Raw genomic sequence first — 26,040 nt, 5'->3', positions numbered from 1 at the left:
AAGAAATACAAATATCATGTAGGTTATTGATGTTTTACTTCTTTGCCCTTGTCAGGCATTGAGACACTGTCATGAAGGAATCTACACAAGGTCATGCAAAAGGAAACATTAAAGATAGCATTGTTGGAAACGTTAAAATTTTGGAATCAATGTTGAGCAATAAATGATTAGTTTCAATAATACAGAGAGACTATAATAGATTAATCCTTTATTTTTAGTAGATAATCGATTATGTATGAGAAAAAACATGCAAGATAATCAATTATGTCTTATATTTTCTAAGCAAAATCGATTATGTGGTGTCTTTAACCTGAGACATAATCTATTAGCAACTATTTTAAAACCCTTAATGTTGAGTGTTTATCTTCAGGCATAATCGATTATGCTTATGTTTTGTAAGTTTAATCGATTATGTGATTTATGTATTGATGTACTCACTGAAATTGTTTTTTTTACTTGATTTGAGGTTGATGTTGAGTTGGTGTTCTTTCTTGAATTTGGTGGTGTTCCTTCTTAACTGTTGGGTTGTGCTCTCTAGGTCCTCTTGGTTTTCACAATCCAATAAACATATGGTGGTGGTGTGATGTTGGTATCTCTGCTGGTGTGAAAACATCTTCATAGCCCTATAATTTATGATTTCTATTTATTTTATATTTTGAAAAATTTAGAAATTTTATTTATTAATAATTTTTTATTTAAGTAGGACATTGAATAATTTAAGATTTGTATTTATTTATAATTTGTTAATTCAAAAAATTATTTATTTAAGATGTTTATTCAAATATGACTGTTAAATAATTTAGAATTTAAATTTATTTAGGATTTTGAATATTTTAAGAGCTTTAAATATTTATTTAAATAGGATATTAATTAATTTTGAATTTTATATTTATTTAAGATTTTATATATTTTACATTTTTATTTAAATAGAACATTAAATATTTAAGACTTGTATTTATTTATAATTTTAAATATTTAAAAAAATTACCTATTTTAAATTTTTATTTAAATAAGACATTAAATAATTTATGATTTGAATTTATTTAAGATTTTAAATATTTTATAAGTTTAATATATTTCAAAATTTTAGTCATTTAGGACATTAAGTATTTATGATTTATATTTATTTAGGATTTTTAATATTTTACAAATTTTATATATTTTATATTGTTATTTAATAGGACATTAAATATTTAAGAATTGTATTTATTTAGGATTTTTAATATTTTAGAAATTTTATTAGGATTTGTATTTATTTATGATTATAAATAATTTAAGATTTTTATTTATTTTATATATTTATTTAAATAGGATATTAAATATTTAGAATTTTTATTTATTTAGGATTTTGAAAATTTTAGGACTTTTATATTTTTCATTTAAATAAATTTAGTATTTATATTTATTTTTAATTTTTGAATATTTTAGAAATTTTATGTATTTTAGATTTTTATTTAAATTTAGAATTTGTATTTATTTTAGATTTTTTAATATTTTAGGAATTGTATATATTAAATATTTTTTAATATGGTAGGACATTAATATTTAGGATTTATATTTATTTAAAATTTTAAAAATTTTATATATTTCAGATTTTTATTTAAATAGGACTTTAAATAATTTTTTTGACAATCATAAATATGTTTGACAATTTCATGTATTTTTTCTTAAATTAATTCATGGAAATAATAATATTTTAATTAAAAAAAAATTATAATGCATAAATAAATATATCAAAAATGTTTTTTCAACAATTTTTAAATAGAATAGTAAGTTTTTAATATTATAAATAACTTCTAATTCTTTCAAAAAATAATTATTCAATGGTATTAAAAATAATTTATAAAAATATTAATTAATTAAAATATACACAAATATATCTCATATTTTGTGATTTAAATATTTTTAAAGATAATGATAAATTTGTAAATTTATATATTACACCTTTTAAAACAATAGAAAATCTACTATTATGTCACTCATAAAGTTTAATAATTTTTTCTCATAAATCTACTATAATATATTACAATTCAGACGCACTCACTTTCTTCAGACTTTTTTTTACTCAAATCCTCACACATTCATTCCCCGAAATGCTCTTCTTAATCCAATCACAACCTTAATTCCTTAATCAATGTGAACAACTACTAAAGACATGATATCTTATTTACATTAATGATTAACATTGTTTAATAGTGTCACATAAGACATAATACCACAAAAAAACATCTCATACACAACATACACCCATAAAGGGATCTCACCCACCCACAAGAGGCCATGCACTATAAAGAAATCACATTTATCAATAATTTTCATAGCAAACCATACATAAAAACTCATACACCCACTAGAGGCCATGTATTATAAAGAAATCACATTTATCAATAATTTTCATAGCAAAACATACATAAAAACTCATACACCCACAAGAGGTCATGTATTATAAAGAAATCACATTTATCAATAATTTTCATAGCAAAACATACATAAAAACTCATATACATTCTCACAACAATTTATCCTTTCAACGAACTTCTTTCATTTGACTAACATCCATTCTATCTTGTGTAAGTAGTGTTATACCACTTGAGAACCAATCTATGTCTCTTACTCGCCTAAGTATCATCATTTGTGCTTGAGTGTCCTTCTCTCAAGCGTCATTCTCTAACAAGTTAAAGAACTCCAACCACTATCATATTGTTGTTTTAGTATCATTTTAGTGTCCTAACATATATGCATGACTTTCTAAAGTTTCATAATTCATTTACATTACCACCCACCTTGCTTGAATAGCTATTGTTGGCAGCTAAAATCTTAGTACCTAATTAGATATCAATTAATAAACTAATTTATAATTTTGTATTAATAATAAAAAATATTTTATATACCAATAATTTTTTTAATTTATAAAATAGTATATAATTTAGTCAATATACTATCTAACATTTTTTGTCTCTAAAATTAGTTTTTATTTAATAATTTTAATTAGTGTATATAAAATTTAAAGAAAATAATTTTAAAGAAATAAAATTTTAAAAGAAATAAGAATTAAACGTTTAAATTTTATATTTATAGACTTTGAATTTTTATTTATTTACAATTTATGTGAAATAAGATTTAAATCTTAGAGATACCTTAAATTTTATCGTTTCTTAACTACTGATATAAGAAAAGAAAATATACATAGTTGAATTCATAAATTCAGACATAATTTTGTCATTAAAAATAAAATAAAAAAACAATATTTCTATTATAACCGACTTATATAAACTAAATAATTAAAAATTTATATATATATATATATATTAAATTTTAAAATTGATTACTTCTTTAGATTTCAAATCCGATGTTTAAATCAATCAATTTAATTAGTTTAGTTGAAATTGAATTAGAATAAATCGAAAAACTGAACCAATTTATTCTTTACTTTCTTGGACTGGTATCTTACCTCTACAAGTCTACCTAATCTAAATATTATTTTACAAGTCAGTGTCACTTTACAACAATTAATTATTTTAACGACAAATAGACAGAAGACCAAATTTAAAAATAAATACAAATTTAAATACTTAATTGTAAAAAAATCAAGAATATAATTAAAAATTATCAAATAATTAACAAAGTACTTGATGGGGTGTTTACTTTAACTTTTGTTTAATGTTTTCATTCTTTATTTTTATTTTATAGTTAAAGAAGTGACATTATTTTCAATATGCTTCCTGGTTTCAAAATTTTGTAAAAAAGGGTGAATAATAAATAGAAGGTATTTAGTTTTAAAAAATATTGCATAGTTATAAAATCACATTTTTTTTTCACTTCTTCCTATAGAAAAAAAGTATATTTTGACAACATATAATCAATTGAGAATTTTTTTTTAGGGTAATGTAATTATTAAAAAACAAACTTATATTAATTATGATGGAAAGGAGAAGAGAAATAAATAAATATCAAATTGTTGTATAAATGTATTGGATTTGATCTTCTGAATAATATTAAATAAAGAGTTTGATGTCAATTTATTAAATTAAAAATAGTAAATTGGTTACTTTATTAAATATATAAAAACTAGAGTAAATACGAGTGTAAAGGAAAAAATAAATGATTTTTTTAAAATTTAAATCTGTTTTAATCAATTAAATTAAAGTTTACTTTTTATTCTTCACATTTTAAAAGTTAACAATTCTAATCTATGCAATAAAAAACAACAACTTGTTTTAATCCCTCTGTCCAAATTTCTTATACTTCAAAATTGTCAAAAGAAAATATTTTGAAAGAAAAGTTGATATTATTGGATATTTAATGAGAAAAATGCAAAAACATTGTGATATAAGCCGCGTATAATTGAAAAAAATAAATAAATAAACGTTTAATAATATGTAGAATAAAGATACTACAAAATATTTTTAAATTAAAAAACTGAAAAATTAATTTGAAATTTCGAAAAATCAAATTTATGAATAAATTTGATATACTAAAAACATGTTTTGTGTTAAAAGCTTAATTACATAAAAGTTCTCTTTAAAAAAAAGGTTGTCCATGCCCATGTTGAGCGCGTGCGTTCACGCGCCTACCGTATTTTCCTACTTTATCAGTCACTCTCTGAGCCCGAAGGTCAACATCTCTTGCTCTTCAATGGCCGCGTCGTCCTCTATTCGAATCGCTGTCGTCGGTGATGTGGTAAAGTAGCCTCTTCCCACTTTCCAAGCTCAACTTTTATTTCTCATGTTTGCTAATTTTGGGACAATCCCATTACCTAATTTGGGGTTTTCTGAAGCATGATAACTGGAGCTTTGAACAAGATTCCAAAGCGCTTGAATTCTTGCAGGTACTTTTCTCCATTCTCCTGTTTCCATTTTTGGTGCCTGTTAATGAAAAAGCTTATGCATATTCTGCTGCCAACCCACGTGCCATTTTATTCAATCCTCGGTGCGGTGGGGTTCTGTGGTCTATGTTCCCTTTTCTATTCCCTATCCCGTACTATTTAAGCATAACAAAATTGTGATGACTATGATAGAAGATAGTGTTATAGACCAGAATAATAATTTTGGTTATCCCAGTAAAGGGAAAAAAGCTGAGGCTGTTAGTTTTCATAGGGTGTTAGAAAATCTTACCTTGTTGTGAAAGACAAATTTCGTTTCTAGTACTACAGGGGAAAGTGATCGTCACTTATTTGCTCTTATTATTTTGGTCTTGGTTCTTAATAAACCTTATTTGGAAATTTTATTATGCTGAAGCTGAAGTAACCCATGCAGGGACTATTACTTCCAAACCCCTTAAGCACAAATACTTAATAGAGATTGCTAAGTTGGCGTGTAGATAGACATTGAGCGTGTTTGGAAAGAAAACTAGTTGTGTTTTTTAGAACTTTTCTACTGAAAAACAAAACTATATTTTCATTATTAGAGAAGCTCTCAAAAGCCCTTCTTACTTGCATCCAAACAAGCCCATTTTTTCAGGTTAACTTTAGATCAAATCTGTAAGGGAACAAAATTATAAAGGAAAAATTATAAGGAATTAAAACCAGAGGAATCAAAATAGGTAAGAAAAGAAATTTCTTATCGTTTTTGCTCGGCATGAAATAAACAGGGGAAAGAAATTGAAGAGAAAGTTGTGATATTGCATATTCATCTGTCATTAATTTCTATTAACTTTATGCAACTACGTAGCGTCCAATACTATAAACTTGTTTTGCTATATTTGATCCATCAATCTAATCTAGTCCTATGTTGAAGTGCAGCCAGATTTGGTGCTGTTTACAGGCAAGTTTAGCTGTTACTGCGGATCAACCTATCACACTACAGTCATTATTCTTAAATTCATTTAAGTGCCTTTGCTTCCTCTATGCCTATTTTAATTGTTATGGAAATAGCTGATGTACACCTATGAAAAATCAGTGTCCATGTTGAAAATTGAATGCTATGGCATTGATCTTTAACTTCTAAATAACCAAGGAGTATGGTTTGCATTAATAGTCAGACCTGTACAAATCAGCATGTGCCAAGTTTATGGCCTGTTAATTTATTTTTGTTGTATAACTGTTATGATTTATCCCTCTATTACTGTTTTCATCCTTTTTCAATTGTCACATCACATTCAATCTTTTTAGGTGATTTTGGTGATGAAAATGTTGAAGTCGTTCAGAATGTTGCAAATATTGAATTTGCTAAAGCAGTTATACTGGGAAACCACGATGCCTGGTTTACTAAACAGTTTTCTAGAAGGTGAAGTTTACAAGTTTGTTCCTGGAATCATTCTCTCTGTATGTGTACTTTGTGGAAAAAGGATCATGTTGTTTGGTTATTCCACTAGACTTGATGAAATTTTCATTTTAAAAATAGATAGAAAGCTAGGAAAATAAACTTTCAATGTATGTGTGCAGTACATCTTTCACGTCCCACCACCCTGATAACAACATGCAAACGCACATACACAAAGATAATCCCATCCTTTTTAGTATGTCAAAAATATAATTTGTTTGAGTTTTTTTTACCCAGTAGGTGTTGCTCTGATTTCTATTCAAATTGTAAACTAACACTTTGATTCAAATATTAGCCAGGAGAAGGATAAAGTTCAGCTTCAGCTAGAATGGTAAGCTTAATATCTATAAGGATTCAAATTTCAATTTATTCTGGGAAAATTTTCTCTGATCTATTAATGTGATTTTGTGCATTTCAAAATATTATGAATTAACTTTTAACAACAGCATATTTGTTGTTTCTGTTGATATGCTTATGTAATGCTATGGGTGAAAATGGGCTATTTTTTCATTGTTCATTAAATGTTTAAATAAGGATTTTAAAATATGTATGATGAGTTTTTTATTGTTCCAAAAACTTGTCAAGTCTAGAGAAGTTATCAATTACTGAAAACAGAGTTGATTACTTAAGAGTTCATATTGACACCTTTCCCAGCATAGTTTTTTTCCCCAATCTCAATGGTCAATTTCCATGAGTTTACTTATAATGCTTTTATTATTTTATGGAGATCCTTAGAAAATTTACTGATAAATGAATCTATCAAATATAAATTCAGCCTTGGTGAGGACCATGTGGCTTATCGTCGATCAGACTTCCCTCTAATAAAAGTAAGTGTTGTTGGTGGACGGCCATTTTCTTCTGGGGGTAAAGCACTGTCACCGAAAAAGCTTCTTTCTGCAAGGTATGTATTGTAATGAAGTAATCACAGACAATTCGATCCTCAAAAGGCTGAAAATGTAGTTAGTCTTTTCAGCTTTCCACCTTAGTTTCTAATGCCTACAAAAAAAGAGTTAAGTTCACCAATCACCATTTTGCTCTCATCCTCGAAAGAATGTTGTACAATCTTTCCAACAGTTAGTGATAGTGTTAACTTTTGATGCTCTTAATGTATTTATCTTCCCCAATCTTGCCATGCCTCGCCTCGTTTAACTATCCATTATTTGTGACAACAGATAATCCACATTAGAAGTAGAGTTAGGTGGCCTTTTATGATTTGTCTAGGAGACCATATATGTTGTTTTTTTCTATTACTAAAATTCCATTGTAGCCCAAAATCAATTTATCAGTTGAGCTTTGTCATAGATATGGAGTCAAGGACATGGATGAGAGTGCTAAGAGAATCCAGAAAGCTGCTCTTGGCAGACCAGATGATCATTTTCTTATATTACTTGCACATAATGGGCCCACAGGTGACACATGACATTTCAATGTTGTTATCAGCCCTGGTGGTGCTGCTAGTCTGTCACATCTAATACCCAGCCTGATGTTTGAATTTTAATTTTGTATAGGCCTTGGTTCTGATTCGAATGATATATGTGGAAAGGATTGGGAATTTGAGGGCAATGGTGATTATGGTGACCCAGGTGATACTTCTATTATTTCATAGCTTAGATTTTTATTAAAATATTATCTTTTTGTGGTTTTTGCACCCAGCAATAATGTCAACTGCCATGTCAAGGCCGCATTCTCCCCTCCCCCTTATTATTTTTTAATAATATTTTTTTTTTCATTTCAAATGCTTCATTATGTTCTTCTGAATCATCATTTCTGTTTTAATGGATCTGTAACTTAAGATGCCAAATGCCAAGAGTGATGGAGATAATGCAAACATAGCTAAACTGGGATACAGTTTTTACCTAGTTTAATGTGTTTATATGACAGATCTAGAACACGCAATATCCTTGCTAAAAGAGAATGATCAGGTATCAATTCCCTTGGTTGTGTTTGGTCACATGCACAAAGAGCTGGCATATGGCAAAGGCTTCAGGAAAATGATTGTGGTTGGCGCTGATAACACCATATACTTGAATGGGGCAGTTGTTCCTAGGGTCAAAAGTTTGAATGATGAAGACAAGAGAAGCTTGGACGAGGAAAGTGCTCTTTCCTCATCAGAGGCAAAAGGTACAAGAAGAGCCTTTACTTTAGTTGAGATTTCAGAAGCAAGAGTTGTTAAGATTGCAGAAAGTTGGGTCTCAGTTGTCGAAGATAGGACCACATTAGAAGAAGAGCACATACTATTTGAGGTCAGCTAGGATCCCTCATCCTCCACATTTAGGTTCCTGCCACTGTCACAGGGATTTTAATGGCGTAGATAAAAACAGCCAAGGGTGAAATATGCAGCAATACTGATTCCTTGTTCCGATGAATAATATTTAATAATATTGTTAATAACTACTGCATAGACTAGACGAATGTCATATGCTCTGATACAAATTCCTTATCTAGCTGGTGTGATTTATTACTTGTACCGCTGCTTTATTTTATGTGGCAATTCAAATGTGAAGGGTTCGTGTCATTATTTTCTTCCTACCATAGAGGACTGGACTGTTATTTGTTTTGGTTGTCCTTGTGCATTTGGATTCATGTTGAATCATATGGGTGGGTCTATTGGATTGCACAGGCTGTTCCATTTGCCGTCATGGTGACTGGTCTTTTTAAACTGGCACTGCCTGCATGTGGTGACACTGTATTGTCCAAATTCTACTCCCTTTTGCAAGCACTCTACACGGATTCTGCAGCTGATAGGTTTGGAGTACATCATTTTCACCTTTGCCTCTTTTTTTTTTCTGGACCCAATGAAAATTGCAGTGCTTTGGCAGATGGCTGTGATCCCATTTGGTCATGAAATGACTCCCCTGACTTTTAGCTCCAAAGTAAAGGTTAAAGAGGCTGTGATACTGAAGGTTGACCAAACTTTTAATGATTTGATGTTGGCTTGTTTCCTCTTTTTATTAATTTTTTTTTCTTTTGACAGATTAAGAAAAGGTTTCATTCACATGAAAGAAATGACCCATTTCCTAGACTTCCTCGATTAACCTTGCTACTGGTGAATGACATATTACACGAATACCACTTACAATCATATACAGATTCCTTAATTTCTTATGTCATTTGTCAACACTAACCAAGCATCTTTCCCTTCTATATAATAATCTCTTTTTAAAGCTTTCCATTCTGCAAAAGTATGCAGTAATATTATTTGGCACTGTCTTTTCTGTTTTGCTTTCTTAAGGTTTGGTGCACCGAATTCCAAGCAGTCTATGGGCTGTTTTTGACTCGTCCGGTTCCTTTACAGCCATTGGATAACAGAAAATAAAGTGAAAAAGAAAGCTTAAAGTAACTCCAAACACTTTCCTTGGTAAAACATTGAGTTGCTAATAACTTTATTGTAAAATCTGGGGGCACCATTTTATAATTGTGTGGTGAACATGACAGCAAATACCCCACCCTATTGGCCTTATTTTAGTGTCCATACATAATTTGAAAGGGAACTCTGATTCATTGATCTCTACATGTTTCTTCTCCTCAATTTTGATATAGCATTAACATCATTCCTTCATTTATTAGGATTCCTACTTTTCTTCCCCAGAGGTCCCTCCTCTTAAAGATTAGTCAATTAAGTTTCTCGTCACCTACCTATCTAGTTTTTCTACCATAAAGCCACCATTTTGGTCCATTTAATATTTCCATTTTTTTGACAACTCATTTATGTTTTCAAACATAGCCTATGGTCTTCATAGATGGGGTTAAAACTTGCAACTTCCTGGCACCATACTAAATGCGTGCTTTATTTTGCTTCGTCATCCTCATAATTAGATTTCTGCAATTAAGATTCTGAACTTGGTACATCATATTTTGTTTCATTAGTTTTAGAGTTGGCACGCTAGCCTTTATAGGGACAATGACTGAAATTCTATCCCAAGCTTCATGGAGAAAAATATAGGTCTGCATATGTCTAACTGTTCCAAGCTTTTAAATGAATATTAATTGAGGCACAGCTGCATAGTTTTCTAGCTATGTACACTGTATTCCAATCCTTCAATTTTCAAAAACTACTTTAAAAGGTTCAACATGGTTAAGTAATTGTTGACAAACAAAACCATTCACTTTACCTGTTTCTTTAATTTTACTCTTCAGCCAAAGGAATTCAGCTTTCGTACCTTTTTCAAAATGAACTGTTGATAATAATAATACCATAATTTATCACTCCCAACCTTAGGAGTAAATATAGATCTTGCTCATTGTGTCAAAGCAGTTTCCTAACAGCATGTAGAAAGTTGCCATAAAAAGGATTAGTTTGGTAATTATGCAACAACATGAGAGAACATACCAAGAATTTGGTCAATTTTTTTTCTTTCTTAGTGGTGTTGAAAAACTGTTGAATGTCAATAGATCATATTTTTCATAAGAAATATTTAAAGTTTGTTCAATAATGCATAACTATTCAAAGTAAAATATTTTCAACTAAAAAACAAAAAAAATATTTTCAACTAATCAAAGTACACGCATATCGTTGAAAAGTAAAATTCTCATGTCTTATGATAGGTTCAAATCCTACCATTTTTTATCCTCAAAGTATCAATACATATTATAAGTTAACCTGTTTTAATGTAAGCAAACATCTGAGTAAAAAAAAAATATACTTTTGTAATTTTCAGCATTATTGTTAAGTTATCTTTAATCTTCAGAATTCAACATGACATTGTTGAATCTCTGAGAAGCAACATGAGAAAAAGTATGATGCAGAGGAATCTAAAGAGAGGAGTCCATAATATAATTGAAAAAAGAAAAGTATCTGTGAAGAGAACAAATTGTATATTTCTGAAAAGCAAAAGATAAACATAGAATGTCTACTCTGACATGTTTGACCCCTTCTTCTGTCACAATTGGCCCTCTTTATTTGAAGATCCTCTGCTACCTTTGACCGAATCTAGACCCTCTATGACTTTGTACTCTTACGTCTTCTTCTTTCCTTCTCGATCCTCTTATTAACCACCACTCGCACACTGTTTTTAGGATTAAGCAAACCAACAACAAAGACAACATATAAATTAATTATTTTAACAGTTTAATGCTAAACGTAGATCATTTCTTTTCTATTATACTACATTTTTTTTCTGATATACTAAAGTAATCTGGTTTAAAGGTTCAAATTTACGACTTTGTATTATTAGCAGTTGTTATAAGATTTTTTTGAAAATTTATAAGTTAATTTTATAATATTGAATTAGATTTAACATTTTAATATAGAATTATAATTTAAAATTTATTATGGTAACAGTTTGTTCCCCAATTATTGTATTATCTATAATATATAATCTTATCCTACTAAAATTATCTTATGAGAAAGTTACTTAAATTAAAGACTATTTCTTAATATAATATATTCTGATAGAATCATATTAAGCTGTTGACAACGTATTCTTTATCATAACTTTGGAACATAACGAGGAGAATGGTGGAAAATAATGTTGTAACTAAGGTACAAGAAAAGACAAAAGTGATAAAAATAAAATAGAGTAATAGATTGTTCGATGGCAAAATCATATTTTATTTACTGTTATCCTCATCTTCATTGTCGTGTTACATTTTCACACCAAACCCCAAACGTTGCTCGTAAATGACATGGACCCAAACCCTCTTCGAATCATAATCTTAGAAGGGCAAGTTTGTCTTTTCATTACAGTCCCTAAGTAAACGACTTCAGTTATAGACGGCATGCGTTGTACAATGCAATCAATATATCATAACACAATTCGTTATCATCTAATTAACTTAAATACTTAAATTAATAATAGATATTTATTTATATTGAATATTTTTTAACAATGTGAATATTAATTCAAGTTTTTAAATATTTACATTCCAAATTGAATAACAAGTGTTTTAACTTAACAACCACTTGGAAAATATAATGATTTAGTTTTAAAAATGATTTTTTTTTCATGTTTTCATAGTTTTTACTTAATCAAACCATCATAATTCTTTCTTTTCTCTCTCCATCTTTCTTAGCATCAAAACTCCCCATTAATCCTCATTTCAGAGATAAACTGAGACAAAGCTCAATATTGGATTAAAAGGATTAAACTATAGAAGCACCAGTTATATAATGTAGAATGAATAATCATTACATGCCTTTTACAAAGGGCACAACCATGAATTTTTGAAGAAAAAAAAAGATATTATACTAAGTATAGGAAGAAAATAAAAAAGAGTGAAACATGTTTAACCATTTAAGTAATGAATTAATTGATTTGTTGTGTGATAATTGAATTTGAGATAGGTGAAAGGGTGAGAGAGAGAAGAAGGAAAAGATGAATGGTCCTGCCCAGCAGCACTTCCAGCTCACCCGCTTAGGTCGGATCTATTTTCTGCCACTCTTCACTTTCCTCACATCACAACCCACTTCCAACTTCAACAACACCTTTCCATAACCCCAACTAACACTTCTTCTTCTTCTTCTTCCTCTTCCTCTTCCTCAAACACAACCATTTTTTAAAAACTAAACTCAAACAAAACAAACAAAAGCACCTTTTTTTATCATTCCCACACACAAAATAAAGCAAACAAGAAGCTCCCACAAAACCAAATCACCATTTTTCTGTTGGGTTGGTTCATGCTGAAGTGGGTTTGCGTCTGCGCGCTTCAACGTTAAATGGGCAATGTGACGGGGACAGTGGCTGCGAAATTCGCGTTTTTCCCGCCAGAGCCACCGACGTACGACGTTTGCCGAGAGGGGGATGGGAGGGTGGTGCTGTCGGGTGTCACCGCCGACAAAAATGTCGACGTTCACATTCTCGACACTAAGGGTGGCAACAAGATTGTTGCCACCTTCTGGAAACACCCTTTTGCCCGCTTCACCTTCTTGTACTCTCACGGTAATGCTGCTGACTTGGGTCAGATGCACGACCTCTTCATCGAGCTCAGAGCTCACCTCCGTGTCAACATCATGAGGTCAACCAAAACCACCCCCTTCTTCCATCGCCTCTAATTTCTTCTGTTTTCATTTTCAATGGGAAACTGTGGCTTTGGACATCTTTTTTTATGTTTTTGTCTGTGTTCTGAGGTCTATGTCCTCTGTTAAGGAGGACGATGCTTCGCATCTGATAAATATGGTAATTATGTTGTGTCTTAATCTTTGAGCAAAACCTGTTGCTCTCTCACTCTGTATGTAATGCTCATGCATAATAGTACATATTTGCTTCATTTCCATAAAAGTAAATGTATATTTTAATATTTATTTTGCTTGATTTGACAACTTATGTAAGGTTTTACTTCAGAAAACACTTTGGAGTGTGAACAGACGCTCTTTCTGAATTTTTTTTGTTTCAACTTTGTTTAATGTTTGCAGTTATGACTATTCAGGATATGGAGCATCTACGGGTAAGGTATGTAATCGCTGGTTTCCTATTCTGTTTTTTTTTTTTTTTTTTGAGGTGGTTGTTCTTTGTTTCTAAATAAAGTTTCTTGGGGTTTTGATTTATTTCCATATAACATGGCCGGCGCATATACATGGGAGCGTATATATATGCTTGAAGCAAGGTTATAAAAATTCCATTTGGAACTGTTTTTCTTAAAATAAATCTGCTGCTATTCTCACTGATGTTTTTGGTGTTCTATCTGTGATTGTCTCTTCTTCAACTGTGGCAGCCATCTGAGTTCAACACGTATTACGACATAGAGGCTGTATATCATTGTTTGAAGCGCGAATATGGAGTTAAGCAAGAAGAATTGATTTTGTATGGTCAATCGGTTGGAAGTGGACCCACACTGCACTTGGCTTCTAAGTTGCAGAAGTTGAGAGGTGTTGTTCTTCACAGTGCCATCCTTTCGGGGATAAGGGTCTTGTACCCTGTCAAGATGACATTTTGGTTTGACATATTTAAAGTGAGTTTTGCTTCTGTGTTCATAATTCTTACTCTACTGTAGTATTTTCTGCTGAGCTTTGTAGTAACAAAATTCTCTTTTAACGTTTCAGAATATAGATAAAATTCGACATGTCAACTGTCCAGTGTTTGTTATACATGTAAGTATCTATTCCCTTCCATGTTTTTAATCACCTTCTGCTCTTCTATTTCTTTTCATCTGCAAAACTGATCAACAACTTTTTTGAGCTTCTGTTGTGAAATGATTTTCTTTCTGTTTTCTTGTTCATATATAAAAGGGCTTAGAACTTCAGATGTTTTGAGCCTTAATATTAGGTTATTTCGGGAGGCTGATTTGGTTGGACTTCTAATGTTTTAATTTTCTTCCGCTGCAAGATATCATAAAAATAAAGAATTCCGTGTGTTTATGAATCCTGGTGGTGTTTCCATTTATGAAGGATGATTTTCCTTTTATCAACAAGTATTCGAATTTGGAATACTACATGTTTTGTTGTTGCATTCTTGAATCATTCTTTCCATCTGTTTGAAGAAACTCTTTGATTATGTTACCTAGATGGTAATTTTTTTGATCAATTTGTTCAGCTTCTTGAAAGCAATAAAGCAGATTAATTATTGATGCAAATCGCAATAGATTTTGGAGCAAAAATTGAAACAACACCACAGACAACAGTTCATATCATTCCCTATTTTATTTGTATTACTCTATTTTTGCATGTTGACTTGAATTTACAAGATCAATCTGCACTCAGAAGACAGATATAAAATGGGAAAAATAATGTTGAATAAGATGTGCATGTTCAACAACTTGATATTCATGTGATAAGGCTACTAAGAAATGTCAACATGCATTGTGTTATCAGATTTGCATCCATCTAAGCATAGGTATATACTAAATGAAATGTGCCTTTTCCAAATTCTTCTTCCATTTTGTTTTTTGAGTGTGCCTTTATGGTGGTTGTTCCTCACTAATACAGAACCTGGAAATACCCTGCACTCGTTGTCCTAACGAGGAGTATTACAAAGTTATTAAATTTAACAAATACTTGGTATGTATGCTTTTCTACATATCCCCTTTCTATTGTTTATATTGATAGAACAGGTAACTGAACTTGTTTGGTGTTGTAATAGTAATAGAATAAAGACAATTGAAGAGTGTTAATTGTGTGTGTTTTCTCTGTTTGCAAACCTTGTTGGTATTCTAATATTCAGTAATGGATGTTTTTTCTGTAAGACTAATGAAGGATCTACCTTGTGATGATTTTCTGCAATGTTCATGAATTCAGTTCTCCAAAAGTCCATAATCCATACAAAACAGCTTAGCTGGCATGGACATATTGTGTTCTTGTAATGTCTTCTTTTTGATGAATTAGTATAATTGATAATTTTGTGTGTCTGGTAATGGGATTTTGTGCAGGGAACAAATGATGATATTGTTGATTGGTCTCACGGGAAGCGATTATGGGAACTCTCGAAGGAAAAATATGATCCCTTGTGGGTAAAGGGTGGTGGTCATTGCAACCTTGAAACATTCCCAGAGTACATCAAATACTTGCGCAAGTTCATTAATGCAATGGAGAAACTCGCTCTCACAAAACAGTCAAGCAAACAACTCTCTCAAAATCCTAGTATTACTGAATCCAGACATAACAAATGCTTAAGATTTGGCAAAAAATAGTTTGATAGTTTTTGAGGATTAAGGTATCAGAATCATGGTTTGCTTGAAGGCTGAGCCAACTACAATAGTGCCTTTAGTTGCCATGCATGCTACTTTGATTCATGATTTGGCAACTAATCAGTTAACTAGAATACCCTAAACCCTACTAAAAACTCATGTTTCTGATCCAAATCCTGCTTAGATATAGCCATAGCCTAGAACTCAGGAGTGGTGCTTGCCTGGTTAAATATAATGTACTTGTTCTGGATTTCTGGCTAAGTTGTTGAGTTTGTGTACATGCCAAGATCATTCTCTCAAGAAAAGAATCTTATTATTTCAACTACTAACACGTTATTTTTAACGGATTCTACAAAATTAAATCTTAACTAATTCTAATTAATTGTGCATATCTTATTCATAATATTTTTATAATTTTTAATACTTTAAATTTTGCTCAAAATAGTTTTAAGTTATATATGAATATTAATTTAAGTACGTTTTCAATTTTTTTGTCTATTTCAAATATTGGTAAAGACATTTTTTTAAGCTGGAGCAAAGCCCAAAAGAATAAAAATACTAGGCTCGTTATTTCTGCACCCATCAAATTTCTTCCTGCACCCAATCAATTTTTAAAAAGACTATTTAACCCTTTTTTTAAATGATTTCTGGATTATCTTTTTCGGAAGTTTTTTCTGGAACATAATTTACATAATTGATGAAATATATTCTGAAAAACGTTTTCTTGAACATAATTTTTGAAAAAATATTTTTAAAATAAAATTTTCAGAAATCAATTTTTGGAAAATTTTGTCTTTTTTGAAATAAATTTTCTAAAATATATTTTTGAAAGAACTCCTCATAATGAAAACGAATCATATGGAACATTTGCTCATTTCACTTAGTTGCTGGGTGAAAAAAAAACACCCAGAATACTAATAAAATTAGCTATAGTTTTCCAATCACTGAATTTGATTCAAATTTTTTTTAAAGTGATCTCTATCATGATTTATTATTGACGTGTGAATAATAAATAAAAATATATTTAGAGGGAACATTATAACTATTAAGTATTATAAGATTATGTACAAGAACAGAAGGTTATTTACAGTTAAAAATACTAATAAAGTATATGAACATTACATGTGTAAGATAGTCAGCAATTAGGAGAATGGTGTAAATAAGAACCAGTGTTTGTTTAATATCTTCTTTAGGTTACATTAAAAAAAAAAAAAGATTCTCCTTAGGAAAGTAGAAAAAACCTTTTTCCAATCAAAAGAGAATCTTCTTAAGAAAGATTCATATCATGGTTTGGACGAAAGCTAGCTTCTTGCAACTTTTGTTCGAATTATGATTTACAAGATGCCAACTAAACTCTAACATGCTTTTACCAAAGAAATAAAAAATTATTGTCATTATAATTCATTACTATAACAAATTTTTTTATTTTTACTTTTGCAAACACATTATTAGTAAATGTGCGTACTATTGGTATATTCATGGAAGTTAAATATAAGTTACATTCACTCATGTTGTTCATCCTTAGTGTAAAATGGAATATGATGATGTGCATGGTCAAAAAGTCCTACCATATAAAATAGTAATTTTCACAACGTTATTTGACTTTTTTCAACAAATTGGAGTAGATCATATATTTAATGGTGGACCTCACTATCTCTCCCTTTCTTTATTCACTCTTTTTTTTCATATAAATAAACATAATCTTCTCATTCCTTCATCATAAGGACTATAACACTTTGAAACATAGTTAAATTATTGTTCTTGACCTCATTTGTTTTTCAATAAAAGTTAAATAATTGTTTGTTTTTGTTCTAAACAGGCCAATAGGCGACCTAAACCTAGAACATTCAAGGTAGTCAAGAACAAGTATGCTTTTAACCTAATTTGTGATTTGTCTATCTGTGAGGTTTTACCTAGTATATATGGAGTTGGTCTTAACCTTATGTTTGCCGTTATGATTCTCTCTTTACTACTTGATTAATGCTAATTAATCCAAATCCTCATCCTATGTTATTTCCTTTACATTATTCATTTATATTGACCTCATACCTAAATGATCAAAGGTCGGTCCAAAGTCCATAACCCAACAGTTTTCAATAGAAGTATCATTGTAAAAAAATATGGTAACAATTTTATATTTTTAAATTTTGATAAGTTACTAAAATCTCCAACCTTATCTCATCTAAATAATTTGACTTCATTTAATATATTTTCAAAATATAAGTATTTAAATTAGCAAAAGGATTACAAGTATAAGGTGTGCATAGATTATACTTTTATAACCATTTTTAACAAATAAAAATATGAAATGAGATTTTTATAAACTAAAACTAAAAAGAAATTAATTTTGTATTTACAATTGGCACTATAGTTAGCAATGGCTTAGGCTATGTTAAAGTTCAAGCACCACACCAACTAACATCTCAGTGATTTTAAAGTTTATTAAAACTTTTTTTTCAACCTCTTCAAAATAAACCCTAGAAGTTTGAACTCAACAAAATCCTATTTCATTACATATTACACTTATTTGAACTTTGTATTAAAAAAGTAGTGAAATTTAAGTTTTAACTAAATCTAAAAAAAATTGACTTATTAATTTAATAAAATGATATTTATATTTATATTCATATATATATATATATATATATATATATATATATATTATAATTTAATTTTATCTCTAACCATCCTCTCCAGCTCTTTAAAAATTTGTATACATACTCATATTCAGAATATTTAAAATATAACTCGAATATTTTATACATTAATATCTGCAAATAAATTAATAACCATATAAAAGATAAAACCTAACAATTTTACTTCTTCTATAACTTAATATTCAATATGATATTAATGAATAGAAATCATCTTAAGAATAATCGTTATATTATCATTTTTTTTTGAATCGTTATATTATCATTTATATATTTAATATTAAAAATAATAAGATAAAAAAAATTACATTATAATACTTTTAGAGTTTACATTACAATAAATTCATTAAATAACAGCAATTTTTTTTAAAAAAATAATTAGTTACTATATTAATTAAATTAAATACTATTTTAGAGACTAAAAAATTATTAATATTTAAAGTCATTTTATTATTAAAATAAATTATAAATTATTTTTAAATTTGTATCTAAATTAGCTACCTTTAAATTGGTCTCAATTAGTCTTTAAACAACTAATTTAGAATATAAAGTATTTGTAGATAAAACCTTAGTAGTCAATGGTTAGATACCAATTTAAAAATTATTTTATAATTTTTATTAATAATAAAAACTACTTTAGGAACTAACATATTTTTTAATCTCTAAAATAGTTTCTAATTTAATTCAATAATTAATTATTTTGGTCAATAAAATTAATTGTAATTCAATTTTTTTCTGTGTTATCTTTAACATTAATATTTTATACTATGAATCTCTGTTTTATACTGTATTAATGTAAAATTATTTTCTCATCAAAGCAGCTTAATTTAAAAAACTTAAATGTTTCACTTCCTCGAGTAATTGGTGAAAAAACACATAATGTCCTAAAAATAAGCAATATCTTCAATAGAAAAGTAAAGTCTCGTAATAAATTGCTTTTAATTGAGATTTTTTGAATTGTCTTTTTTGTAGAAGAAAAGGTAATGAAATAATACAGTATATCAATAAATGTGAATAAATAATAAAATAACGTTATATATAACGAATGATTCTAAATATCTGGAATCATATATTGTCTGCTCCAGGTTCAAAGGGTGCATGCACACCCGACATATACCTTTTTATCTTGGTGCTCCCCAGCATTTGGAATTGGTGGTGCAATGTCTAATACCATGTCTCACCCATCAAAAGCAGATAAAATAAAACATGCATATGTGGATTTTGTTCATTTAATACTTTTGAAAACAGTTTTCACTTTTCTTAATTTTTAAAAATTAAAAAACTTCTTTGTAACTATTTTGCTAAAAAATAGTTTTTGTGCTGTCATGCTTAACCTGATTGCACCATACAAATACATTAATGAACAATTGTGACTACATGAATCACAACCGATCATAAATGAGAGAAAAAAAATAATGAATATCACATGAAAAGATTAAAAGACATCGATAACAATTATTACATTTTGTATAATTTAAATACCATAAGTTAAAAATATCATTTGATACACTACAATAAAATCATAAAATAGAAACCAACTTTTAAATACCAAAATAATTAGTTACAATAGAAACTATAATAGAGACCATTTTAGAAACTAAAATATAATTGGTTTCTAAATTAGTTTCTATTATTGTTAAATAGTTTCTAAATTGGTATCTAATTAGCAACTAAGGTTTTAACTGCCAATTATTTAGTTTCTAAATTTGGTAGCAAAAACATTGGTTGCTAATTAGATATCAATTTAGAAACTATTTAACAATAATAGAAAATAATAAAAACTAATTTAGAAACCAAATTTCTTTTTAGTTTCTAAAATGGTCTCTAATTTAATTACTATTGCAACTAATTATTTTGGTTTCTATTTCATTATTTTCTTGTAGTGATAGATGATTTGATAACGCAGATTAAAGATTAAACATTGTATGTTAAAAAGTTGAATGAATTTGTAATTACTTATTATAAAGTAAGTATATAACTATCTTAAAGTTGGAAGGGGAAAGGATAAATTTTTAATATATTTACTAGGGATGGCAAAGCGGGCCAGCTTGTCCCGCATTGGCCCGCAAAAATGTGGGACGGGTTGGCCCGTCCCGCAAAGTTATTGCGGGCTAGAATTTCCGACCTGCCCCGCATAAGAGCTGGCCCGTGGATTTGTGGGCCAGCCCACGTTTTTTTTTTTATAATTAAATATTTATTTTTTTAACATTTTGTTCTTAAAAAATTGTCAAATTAAACCTATATATTTGTTATTATCAAACCTAATTTTTTTTTCTTCCTTTTCAAATATAGTCAAACATCAAAACATTATTAAGATAAATATCAAATATCACTATTCTTCCACTTCCAAAACATTAAAAATACCTAATTCCAAAACATTAAAAATACCTAATTCCAAAACATTAAACATAAACATTAATTCAAAAACATTAAACATAAACATTATTGACATTCTTCCATTTCAATAACATTGTATGCCACCTTAGAAGAACTTTCATCCATTTTTTCATAATTATAATATTTCCCGTCATCTGCATATATTAAAATAATGACAATCAATTAATTAATTTTTCATAAAAATAATATAATAAAAATAAGATAACTTTTGGCTCAATTGAAGGCTTGGTCATGGGTAACTTCTAAAATACCCTCTGCTTGCTTCTCCTTTTATGACGGGTGTCTTGCTCCTTTATCGTGTTTGAAATCGATTAAATTGGCATGACCCAGTTTAGGGTGATAGGTATCTCTATTTCGATGGTTGTTGGTTTTTGTGGAATGTTGGGTTGGTGGATAATAGTTGTTGTTCTTTTTCTCCTTGTTATGGTTGCAGTGAGTTTGTATTGGGTTTGTTTTGAGTTTGTACGAGTTTTTTAGTGGTAGATTTTTTTGTACGTTGTCCTGCAGCTACTAAGTGCCAATTTTTTTTTTCTTTCGGGTTAGCGGGCCAGCCCGCCCCACCCCGCTACTGGCCCGCGCGGGTTGCGGGCTAATGCGAAACGGGCTAATGCGGGTTAACGGGTTGAAAAAGTCAGTCCGCCTCGCGTTTTTTACCAGCGGGCCGCGAGCCGGCCTGCACAGCCCGCCCCGCTTTGCCATCCCTAATATTTGCTATGAGTTAAGTGTTAGTGTTGTTAGAATATGATTAAAAACAAGTCTTTTGGAAGAATTTATAGTATGTTGTTAAAGTTCCACATCGATTAGAGGAAATTAAGATATTTTCATAATAAATTATCTTATGAATTAGTCTTATAAGGTTGAATTATGTTTAAAATAGATTTCTTAATATGATATCAAAGTTATTTAGAATATATCCTAACGAGAATTTAATCTTGTCAGGTCATCCAGTATAGGACGGTTATCATAATACTCATACAAGTATAAGTTCACAGCTCTTAGCATAAGGAAGGTGTTAAAGATACCAAGATGGCACGTAACTAGATATAAGGATAACGATGTGATTTTTGTAGTGTAATGAATGTATTAATGAAAGACTATGGAAGATAATAGCAATGTTTGATAGAAAAAAGGAGTAATGAAGGAAGAAGAGAGTGGGAGGTGAGGTCAGAGGCAGCATGATGGTAATGAGAAAGAAAGGGTGTGGCGCACCAAGTCTCATCAAAATAAATTGTCTTGTTCCTAATCTCATTCTCTTCAACCAATCATACTTTGTAACGTCATGCCCCCACCTTCCCCTGTTCCATTCCTATCCTTTCTTATTCTTCTTCTTCTTCTTCTTCTTCTTTTTCCTACACCTATATGCACTCGACATGACAAGACCATCCCTTTTCTTTTCTTTCTTTCTTCATGCAAAACCTTTTCCCTCTTCTTTCTCTTCTTTCTTATTTCTTCACCTCTCTCACCACCTCCCAAGTACAAACGCAATCTTATTCCATACATTATGCAGCACTCATGTACGGAATATGCTCTTGTGTTCTTTGCATCTTACAATTTCTCTCTATCTTAATTACTTCAAAAACACACCACCCTCATGTTTTTTCCTAACTCATTCTTTAATTTAATTTGGTCCTCAAATGACATGATGAGTGTCCATTGCCATGTTTCATGGTCGAGCATCAAATTAATGTCGCAAAAAATGGATGTACCACGGTAGAATGGTACAACTATGACTCTAAACTAAGACTATAAAAGTGCTTTAATGGACAAAGTTGTTTGTACATGCACTACCTTAGACTTTTGACACCTGGTTCTCAAAATCTCTTTTTGACTCTTCAACGTGTATATATATATATATATATATATATATATATATATATATATATATATATATATAAAAGTAGACTTTTTTTAAAAATATTTTTAACTAATCAAATATTTCTATTAGATGATTATAAAAAAAAGTCATGGATTTAAAATCTTATAAAAATATCTTCATGAATCATTTTTATGTAACATAAATTTATGTCTTAAAAATATTAATTACTAAAGAAAATATTAATTAAAGTGTAAATTTTACAGCATTATTCTATTAAAGTGAAAGTTACAAGAATATTTTTTAAAAAGTGATATAGTACAATAAAATCTACAATATAAATGACCTTGTGGTTCTAATAAGGATATTCTCAATACAAATTTGTAACGGTTAAATAATGGGATGTTAATATTCTAAAATCGTGATACCAACGTTTGAGTAAATTAAACATGCATAAATGTGTAATATTATAATTGACATTTATTTGTATTTTAAAACTGTATGAAATTTATACAATTAAATTATTTACTAGGAACTTTAATTTAATAATTAAATTTATGAAATTCAATATTATACCAAAAATTATTAAATGAAGTAAATTTGAGAAAATTACTTATAAAATTAATGAATTCCTTCCTATAAAAAATAGTTTAAACTAGGTTTTATTGTAACTGAAGGTCCTATAAAAAAAAGTTCCTATTCTCTTTCATCGTAAAAAAGGGACTTATTCCAAGTTTCAAGACACAAAACTACCTTTTTTAAAACAATGTTTTTTTGGAATATAAGAAAGAATCAAATTAAAGATAAATATGCAAATCAATAAAATTACGTATATATAGTTGATAAATGTGTTTAAAATTGAATCAATCAAAAAATTTAAAAAATATCATAACTCAATTTTTTGTTTGGAATTTCTAGATATAGATTTGATCTATATTAAAAAATCAAGAATCAAATCAAACTCTATTATATTTAAATATAATATTATATATATTTAAAGTTAATTAAAAATTAGTAAAAATATAAAATATGTTTTTTAAAAGTTAGTGTACTTTACTAGCAGCTTATATTTATCAAAATATTATAACAAATTTATATTGCAACTTCTAACTATAAAGTTATATAATTAATTTATTTAAAAATATAAGAAAAAATAAAATTAAAAATATAATAATAATAATAATAATATGATATATTTTTACTATATATAATATTTTTTGTAAATTTGTTAACAATCTCATACTAACAAAAATAAATAAAATATAGTTTAAATTAAATTAAAAATAATTGTATTTTACCTTTATATTTAATTTGAGTGATTATTCAATAAAAAAAATAGAACCAAATAGGCACCTATAACAAATGATGCAATATGAGATACATAAAAGAAAATGATTTAATTTGATATAAGAAGTTTGTCTTGCATTGATTACAATTTGGTTTTTGACGGAAAATGGTAAGTGGGCCACAGCCCACACGGACGCTTCAATTACAAATCGAAACGTAGTGAGATACGAAAGATTCAGTATTCCGATTTTGAAAGAGAAAGATCAAATATGTTGGATAGACAACTTTCTTCTCTTTATATAATTGAGATAAGTTTTAATTTCAAAATGTGTCATATTTTAATTTAATTACATATTTTGGTTTGCAATTTATTCAAATTAAATCCATTTTATCAAAATCTAATGTCTGTATTTTAATAGTAAGTTTCAAGAAAATTTAAACTGTGATCAAATTGAAACTTTTAAAAATTTATTTTAGTTTTAAAACATTTCTTGTAAACATGTTAGTTTATTTTTTTTATTCCTATAAAATAAAATTAAAGATATTTTTATATAATAGTGAAAGTACTAAAAAGGATTACTACAGACAATATAGGAATAATGACAAGAGAGTATAACTTCAATCATAAAAATAAAATAGTAATAGCCTAATTGGATAGATAAATATATGTGTGATATTATTTATTGGATGAATACTAGTGGAGCTCTCTTATTAATTTAGATTATAAAAATATGATGTGATGTGATTATGAATTAACTCAAATGAGATATTTCCTAATGGTTAAATTTACTTTATAATGTTAATGGAAGCTTTTTAAAAATAAAATAAATATTTCATGTATCCTTAAACTAGGTTACACTAATCAAATTTAGAGAAAAAAATAATTAGTATATTAACTAAATTATTCATATTTAAAATGATTTATATTATCAATAAAAATTTATCAAATGATTTTTAAATTTGTATATACATTAGTTACCTAAGTTTTAGCAATTAATATTTTAGATTTTAAATTAGTCTCTAAAAAATTATTAGAGACTAATTCAGAATATAAGGTAGTAAGTAGCTAAAACTTTAGTGACTAATGGTTAGATACCAATTTAGAACCTCAAATTGGTGTTTGGAACCCCTTTGTTGTATGAAATATTTGAGAGATTGACGTTTGGTGATTTATGTTTAATGTTTTGTCTAGGTTTGACAGTTGTGGTGTGTTTTGTGTAGGTTTTCTTGGCTTTTGTTTCTTCCTGGCATGGTCGGTTTGAAGATTTTGGTCTTGGATTACGGTAAAGGAAAGATTGATTGATTTATTCTACTCGGATTGGTGTTTAGAACCTTATTTTATATGAGATATTTGAGAGATTGATGTTTGGTGATTCTTGTTTAACAATTTGTTCAGATTTGGAAAACGTGGTATGTTCTGTGCAAGTTTTTTGACTTCTATATCCTCATTGTAGGGTCGGTTTGATGGGTTTTGCGCTTGAGTGTTTGGTTAATTTTGTTTGCTGACAAAAACTGAGTTTAGTTATTGGACTTTTGTGTCGTGTCTTGAGGATGTATTTATTTGGAGGGTTGATGTAATTGTTTATTGATGTGCTTTTGTATCTTGTTATGATATGTTAATGTGACTGATGTGTTGTAATGTCATGGGATCCCCATCTGATTGGGGGATAAAAAACTTTATGTTGTGATTATTTGTATAAGGATTGAAAAACTCGTGAAGTGTCTCATTTTATTTTATTTATTCTTTATTGATAAAAAAAATCATAACTATCTTATTCATTTAACACATCAGTCCAACCATAACCCTTACAACATTTTATCCTCTTGTTAAGTGTTTTAATTAGGTAACAAAAAGCATAACTATGTTATTCATTTCGAATTAGCACACCACAAGTCATTTCTTTTCATGTTAAATTAAAAAAAAAATATTAAAAAAAAAGGTTTTTTAACTTTAATGTATCTTAGTCGAATTTGAATGCAAATTAATTCAACTTTTGTGACATTCTCTCAAACTCCTATTCCTTGCCTCTCATTCTCATAATCTCATTTATTTTCAAAAAAAATATATTTA

The 26,040-nt window shown here is 28.7% G+C and overlaps 2 protein-coding genes across 2 annotated transcripts; both read left to right on the top strand.

Annotated features, from left to right (window-relative positions):
* Positions 1–4,484: 4,484 nt before the first annotated feature.
* On the top strand, positions 4,485–8,775 carry LOC137807466 (uncharacterized). Its single transcript, XM_068608127.1, has 9 exons — positions 4,485–4,680; positions 4,778–4,828; positions 5,741–5,762; positions 6,110–6,224; positions 6,556–6,591; positions 7,036–7,161; positions 7,563–7,669; positions 7,769–7,843; positions 8,142–8,775. The coding sequence occupies exons 1-9, from the start codon at positions 4,540–4,542 to the stop codon at positions 8,510–8,512; spliced, it is 1,044 nt and encodes a 347-aa protein (XP_068464228.1). The 5' UTR covers positions 4,485–4,539; the 3' UTR covers positions 8,513–8,775.
* A 3,708-nt stretch (positions 8,776–12,483) lies between these two features.
* On the top strand, positions 12,484–16,143 carry LOC137807465 (uncharacterized). The gene is made up of 5 exons (XM_068608126.1): positions 12,484–13,214; positions 13,612–13,648; positions 13,911–14,147; positions 14,239–14,286; positions 15,561–16,143. The coding sequence occupies exons 1-5, from the start codon at positions 12,916–12,918 to the stop codon at positions 15,819–15,821; spliced, it is 882 nt and encodes a 293-aa protein (XP_068464227.1). The 5' UTR covers positions 12,484–12,915; the 3' UTR covers positions 15,822–16,143.
* Positions 16,144–26,040: the final 9,897 nt, after the last annotated feature.

Source organism: Phaseolus vulgaris, chromosome 3 (assembly GCF_000499845.2).
Source record: "Phaseolus vulgaris cultivar G19833 chromosome 3, P. vulgaris v2.0, whole genome shotgun sequence".
NCBI classification, from domain to species: Eukaryota; Viridiplantae; Streptophyta; class Magnoliopsida; order Fabales; family Fabaceae; genus Phaseolus; species Phaseolus vulgaris.
This window is presented reverse-complemented; position numbering and strand designations above follow the sequence as displayed.